This window comes from Podarcis filfolensis (genome assembly GCF_964270895.1).
Source record: "Podarcis filfolensis genome assembly, chromosome: 5".
NCBI classification, from domain to species: Eukaryota; Metazoa; Chordata; class Lepidosauria; order Squamata; family Lacertidae; genus Podarcis; species Podarcis filfolensis.
In genome coordinates, this window is record NC_139608.1 from 636,670 (window position 1) to 643,484 (window position 6,815).

Sequence of the window (6,815 nt, forward strand, 5' to 3'; positions counted from 1 at the left end):
TGACCAGAACAGAAGGGAGAAGGGAATGCTGGACTTCTCTTGATTTTGATACAGCCTAGGAGTGCCTGGGGGACGCGGGTGGCACTGTGGGTTAAACCAGAGCCTAGGGCTTGCTGATCAGGTGGTTCAAATCCCCAGACAGGGAGTTGCACAGTCCCTGTTCCTGCCAACCTAGCAGTTCGAAAGCACGTCAAAGTGCAAGTAGATAAATAGGTCCCGCTCCGGCAGGAAGGTAAACAGCGTTTCCCTGCGCTGCTCTGGTTTGCCAGAAGCGGTTTAGTCATGCTGGCCACATGACCCGGAAGTTGTATGCTGGCTCCCTCGGCCAATAGTGAGCGTCGCATCCCCAGAGTTGGTCACGCCTGGACCTAACTTAGGATTACCTTACATTGAAGTAGGCCTCCCTACTCCTATGATCTTTTGCAGCCAGCTGAAGGTTTTCACCTTGCTCTGTTGAAATCCATCTTGCTGCTTTCAGTTCTATGTTCCAACCCTGAGAAGATGATAGTTTTTCCCCCCATCTGGGGTTGATCTCCCAGGGTGTCAGCCAAACCTCCCAACTTTGCACCACCTGCAAATTTGAACAGCAGCAGCACAGGGCCAAGACAGAGGCTCCATGGCCCCCCACATGGTGCAGAATCATCAGAGGGGCAGGCCAAGGTTGGGGTGCAGAGGTTCAGCCAGCTGTGGACCTTGATTTCTGCATTGCAAGGGATGGACCAGGTGACCCTGGGGGTCCCTTCCAACTCTACAATTCCATGCCCCACCAAATGTGCTAAGGTCTAGCCAACTTTTTGCCAGTGTCTGCCAACCAGACAGGGCTGGCTCCCCTTTCCACCCAGGATCTTGCCAAAGCTACTTAGGAAAGAATCCATATACCCAGCTTCCTGACCTGAAGACTTAAAAGAAGCCCCATGTTCTAGCTGCAAAAGGCTGGGTCTTGGTGCTTTCACAAACTCCAGGCCCTAGTATGTGTTTATCTGCAGGCTGTAGTCCATCACTTCCCCATGTCTAGTCCAGGGGCATTGCTGCGCTCCTCCCCTCCTTATACAAGGGAGTATGATAGTTGCTTTACATAGAGAGCAGGTCTTAGGATCCATTGTCCACTCTACAGCAACAAGGGCTTCCCAGGATCCCAAGCAGACTCACAAAAGGGAGAGGAGACCCTTGGACCCAGAGATGCACAGTCCTTCTAGGGCCAAGCATGGAGCAAAGGCTATACTGCCATTTTTGTGCTGCATGGGAAAAATTAGGAAATCTGTGTGTGTACATATGTGAGACACATCAGAACAGGAGGAAAAGGTCTTTTTTGCACATAGCATTGATAGGCGGCCTTATCATGACCTCCCTCCCCTCTGCTACTGTGTGGATTAAATTCAGTGGTCACTTTTGAAGATAAAAGGGAATTGGCAAGGAACTTATCAGGTTTGCAGGCCATGTGATTTGGCCCTTTATGAGCAGCCAGGCAAACAGAGCGAACTCATGGCCTCCAGGAGAGCCCCAGCTCAGGGTCCTGCACCCTCACCCCCCCCCCGCAACCACACCGCCTGCTGCACAAAGGAGAGAGCTGCACCCACACCAGGCTATTGCAGCACACACAATGCCAAATGTCTTTTTTATTTTTATCAAATAACTTCCAAAAGGAAGGAAAGGCTTTCCTCGTTGTTAAGAACAAACAGGTCTTTGGTGTCACTGAAAATAAAAGGAGTTGGGCAGAGACAAAGCCAGAAAGAGGGGGGGGGGAGAGGTGGACTTGGAAACGTGGACTCTCTCACAAACGTGTGCACACTTGCACAGGCCACATGAAAAGCCACGGAAAAGAAAAGGGGGAGGAGAGCATTTGCTACGGTACAAATGAAGGCACAATCCAATATGAACAGTAGACAGCTATTTACAGCCAGAGAACCAGACGGTCGCTGGCTCCCTCGGAGGAAGAGAACCCAGAGCCCTGGCCTCAGGGGTGGGGGCACTCCAAGTCCTGACCCAAAGTCCGGAGGCTGAAGGGTGGGTGGGCCGCCAAGCCCCTCGCCTGCTTTCACCAAGGCCTCCACACCGAATCTGCCGAAAGCGATGGGGCGCCAGACGCAGGAGAGACCGAGGCAGCGGGGGGCAATGCCGACCCCATGCCCCCGTCAGCGTAGAGGGGGATGACGGCGTTGCTGTGCGGGGGCCCAAAGGCCGTGCTGGGGATGAGGAAGGCGAACTGCCCGTCAGAGGCTGGCACCAGCTGGAAGCCTCCGTACACCTTGGTGCTTTCCCCGGCCGGGCTGCCCAGCTTGCAAGGCACGACGCTGGCCGCAGGGGGCACCGCGCCAGCTGGGATCTGCACCAGGGGCTGCCCGAAAGAGGGGCCGTGCTGGCCCCCGGGGGGCGCGGGGTGGGGTGGCAGCGGCAGGGCAGCGGAGGACGGCTGAGGGGCGGGATAGTTCATGGCGTTGATCTGGGTCATGCAGCTGGCCAGGTGTCCGAGGAGTCGGGTTCGCACCTCAGCGTTCACCCCCTCGCAGGTGGAGAGGAAGCGGGTCACCTCGTTCATGCACTCGTTGAATCCGGCCCGGTATTTACCCAGCACAGTGGGGTCTGTATTCAGCGCGGCTGGAAGAAGAAGGGAAGGAAAGAGGCAACCGTCAGAAAGGCAGAGACACAGAGCCCAGAGCATTCAGCCTTGGGAAGGAGAGACCGCCAAGAAAAAGTGTCACGGGGCTGAACAGGACGGACAGACAGACAGACAGACAGACAGACAGACAGACACACACACACACACACACACACACACTGCAGGGGATTGGTCTAGATGATGCTTGGGATCCCTTCGAATTCTAGGATTCAAGGGCATAGATCTCTGCAGCGCAGAAGCATCCTCCATTCAGAGGCTGCCTGCCAAGGTTGCGCACAGCTTTAAACAAAGGGAAGCCTTAGCAAGGAGAAGGGGGGGAGGCTCTCGCCTCCTAGAGCAGGAGCAGCAGGATGTGTCCCGTTTGCTTCTCATTATCCCGTCCCCATTTCCTCTGCCTGCAAGCTGCCACCCTCTCCCTTCTCTCTCTCCCCCCCCCCCCACCTCTTTTCCGGAACAGTAACAACTTGGAGTTGTGGCTATAAATAAGACCCAGACCGTGGGAAAGGCCGCCTTCGCCAAGTCAGTAAAACACAGCTTGAATGGCATTCAAAACCGCAGGCGGAAGTCTGGAAGAAATCACCTCTGGAGAGGGAGGGGGAGGGAGGGAGGGGGCAGGGAGGGGGGGACACACGCGCTCTCTCTCGCGCGCACAGCCCGGCCAGCCACTCACCCGTCATCTGCGCTCGCTGCAGGTTTCTCAAATGCTTGACTGTCATTTCTAATATGTCCGCTTTCTCCAGCTTGGAGTGCCGGGAGCTCTGCAAGACAAGGGCGGGGGGGGGGGGGAGAGAGTGAGCACCAGGGGGCGACACGCTGGGGGGGGGGCGGGCGAGGGAGAGTCTGGGCACAGGAGGAGCTCAAAGGAGGGATGAATCTCAGCTGGAAAGCGGAGGAAGACCCTCACCCCCCGGTCCCAGAAGGGCAGCAGACGCTGGTCGGCATTTTCCCTGGCACAGAAAAAGGGGGCTGGCAGGTCGCCCCCAGGCAAGTCCACAAGGTTATCCCCAATAATTGTGAGGGTGGGATTTATCGTCGGGATGTTAATATATAGTACTTAATAAATTTACAAAGAAAATTTAATTAATTGATATTTAATAAATAATACTAATGAATAATAGCCATAAGGACATGGGAAGACTTTGGACCCTGGAAGGCCATGGGGCGCCTGGCTTTTTGAAGTGGGGGGGCGGAGGGCACACCTCACAGGGTGGTTGTGAGAATGACGTCCCGCAGCCTTCCCGGGCTGGGGGGCGTCCAGCCTCCTTGAATGCGCAGCCTGCCTGGGGGTCGCCCGGCCTTCGGGAGCCGGAGATGGGGCCCGCGCTCCAAGACCCTTTCCCGCGAAGGCGATGCCCCCCACCCGCCGCCCCCCCCGCCCAGGAGGTTCCTTTCTCCGGCCACTTACGTCCTTCTTGAGCGCGTCCAGGATCAGCGTCTTGAGCTGCCCGAGGCTCTCGTTGATCCGCGCGCGGCGCCGCTTCTCCATGATGGGCTTGGACGACTGCAAGAGACAAGCGCCCGTCAGACCCGCAGGAAGGAGGGAGGGAGGAAGGGAGAGACGGGGAGGGGAGCGGAGAAGAGCGGCCCCCGGCGCCCCGCCGGCTCTTACCTTCCGGTGGTCCGAGGCCGTGCGGGGCTTGTCGGGCGTGGCGTGGATGCTGGCCGGGGTGGCGGCCACGGGCGACGAGGAACTCTTCTCCATCAGGTCGGCGGGCATCCTGGCCCCCAGAGAAGCCCGGCGGGGCAAGCCGCCGCCGCCGCCGCGAACCCCTCGAGTCGTGGGGAAAAGCGTCCGCGGCCGTCGAGGGTGCCAGGCGAGCGGCTCTCCGGGTGCTGGCGAGTCCAAAGGAGCCGGAGCGGCGGCGTCTGCTTCCCAAGCCGCCCTGGCAACCGGGACGCGCACGGGCGGGCGGGCGGGCGGGCGGGCGCGCGCGGTGGAGCAGCCCGGAGGGACGGGGCGGGTCACAGGCGGCGGCTGCCTGGCGCGCGCTCTCCGTCTGCTGCTGCTGCCTCCCTGCGCGGCGCAATCCCGGCCGCCTCCCCGCCCGGCGGCGCCTATTTATAGGCTGCGCTGCACGCGAACGGCTCGTGTGAAACTTCCCAAACTTTCTTTCCCACAGTGACTTTCAGCCAATGGGAGCCGGAGGCACGCGGCCCCGCTCGTGGACGGCGCGCACCCATTGGCCGCCCGGCGCAACGCCCGGCGGCCAATGGCGCGCGCCCGGACACCCCCCCCTCCCCGCCACCGCCACCCCGGGCACCAGGGGCCGCCCTGTCAATCACCAGCCGCTCGCCTGGCTTTAACCCTTGCCGCGCCGCGCGCCCGGACACCCGACGGGTTCGGGGCTCCGCCTCGCAGCCGGGTCTCGGGGGCTCGCTCTCCGGCGGCTCTCCGGAGAGGGGAGCTTTTCCCCCGAGAGCACCCTGTGCGGCAGTTAAATGGGGATCCGCTAAGGATCCCCGGCCGCCTACCGACGGGGCCGGAGAGGGTCGCTGGCGGGTGTGTGTGGGGGGGGGGGAGAGGAACCCCCTTAGCTGGTGTCCTGCTCTCGTGAATGCAGGATGCGGAGAGTTGGGGAGGAGGCGCACCTGCCCGTCCCTGCACCTCTCGAAGATGCTGTCGAGCCGGAGCGCAGCCGCCTCTTTGAGGCGGGATCCCGACGGCGAGGAGAGAAATGTAGGGCGCGAGGTCGCCGGAGCACAACGGCCTCTCCTCGCGAGTAAAGGGCAGCGGGGCTTTCGCCAGCGGCAGCTCCGAGCCCAGCACGTGCCAGGAAGTTTTATTGCGGCCGCCGCCCTCTCCTCCTCCTGTCCCCCCCCCCCGGGACTTCAGCGCCGGGCGGTGTGCGCTCCTTGGCGCGCGGCTTGGACGGAGCCGTCGGGGAGGGAAGCCGGGCGGGCGGCCCGCAGCAGCAGCTGCCGCCGACGCCCCAGAGCCTGGGAAAACCCAGCCTTCGGGGAGCGGGGGCAGGGATGCGGCCTCAGAGCAGGCGGGGGGGGGGGCTCCTCCTCATCGCCACCCCTGAAGAATGCTGCCCGACCCTGGCCGAGGCGAAGACCCTCGTTCTGGTTCGGCAAACGGGGAAGGGGCACATCTGGGTGTCCCCCATCTCCCAAAATGTTCGAGGTGCCCGCATGGCTCAGCGCCCACCCTGCACCTTGCGGGGTTGTGTGTGTGTGTGTGGGGGAATCTGGAGATTTGCGGACCCCTTTCCAGGGGAGGGGCGAACTTAATTGCTTCCAACTTCCTCGCCCCTCCAGAAAACCAAAAATGGGGGGGGCATTATTTTCTTGGCCTTAATGTTAGACGGAACTGAACTGGGAGGCTGTACAGAGCAGTCTGCAGATGGGGACGGGGCTCTGGAGGCCAAGTCCGGGGAGCGAGGGTTTCCCCCTCTTGCGGGGGCTGCAACTCTCTTTTTGGGGGGGACGCCTCCTCCTCCGCGACGCCTTCCACGGACCCTTCTGGCGACCCAGAGGAGCTGCGGGTGCGGGGAGGCGAGGGCGGACCCTGGGGCAGAGCCCAGCGGTTCTCCTCGAGGTCACGCTCCATCCTCCGGGGGTGGAAATGTATCTTGCTTAGAAATGGATATACTATGATTTTTATTTTTAATTCATACCACTGTTACTGACAAGCTCCCTCTGTGAAAACGTGTCAGGGAATCTGCACACTTAGACGGGACCTCAGTAACTATTAAGTATTGCCTCAAAGTTACCTTGGCAGTATAAGACGCTTGCAATGCAAAGCAGGGCATCAGTATCAAGATGAGTGAGCGATCTATGTACTGAAAAATTTGGAAGAAGACTGTAACCGTGACAAACTTTCCCCATTTACATGGAGGGAGGAGTTCCTTTTCTTCTTGGCTAATTGCTTCTTTCTGGCTATGTATGGACTTCACCAGCTCTTCAACCTTCCATTCGATTTGCATGTTTTGGAAAACAAGAGCAAAAAGTCCCGAATTCTTCTTGCTGCTGTTGATTTCTTACCTGCCAGGGAAGTTTATAGCCATTTAAACTTCAGTATCAAAAGAGGTTGCAGCAGGGGCCCCCACCCTTTTCCGAAGGGGGACACACTTTGAATTGTGAGAGAGTGGGGGGGGGCAGTCAAAAAATTGTTGCCAGGGGTGGGGTGGGGGAGGGGTGGCACAACACAGAATGAGGGAGAGAACCACCATGGCGAACCTTCCCCCAAAATGGC

General features: G+C 59.6%; 1 protein-coding gene across 1 annotated transcript; it reads right to left on the bottom strand.

The window, feature by feature from the left end:
• Nucleotides 1-1,598: 1,598 nt before the first annotated feature.
• Nucleotides 1,599-4,654, bottom strand: HES1 (hes family bHLH transcription factor 1). The gene is made up of 4 exons (XM_083615024.1): nt 4,227-4,654; nt 4,023-4,118; nt 3,288-3,375; nt 1,599-2,595 (listed from the first exon to the last, which is right to left on the bottom strand). The coding sequence occupies exons 1-4, from the start codon at nt 4,332-4,334 to the stop codon at nt 2,036-2,038; spliced, it is 852 nt and encodes a 283-aa protein (XP_083471150.1). The 5' UTR covers nt 4,335-4,654; the 3' UTR covers nt 1,599-2,035.
• Nucleotides 4,655-6,815: the final 2,161 nt, after the last annotated feature.

What these genes read in the sequence shown, in the direction of transcription:
- HES1 (XM_083615024.1), bottom strand. Translation starts at nt 4,334, where the DNA reads ATGCCCGCCGACCTGATGGAGAAGAGTTCCTCGTCGCCCGTGGCCGCC. An exon ending in TGGACGCGCTCAAGAAGGAC is followed by an intron (nt 3,376 to 4,022) that starts GTAAGTGGCCGG and finishes CTTGTCTTGCAG; the next exon opens with AGCTCCCGGCACTCCAAGCT. An exon ending in GCAGCGAGCGCAGATGACGG is followed by an intron (nt 2,596 to 3,287) that starts GTGAGTGGCTGG and finishes TTCTTCTTCCAG; the next exon opens with CCGCGCTGAATACAGACCCC.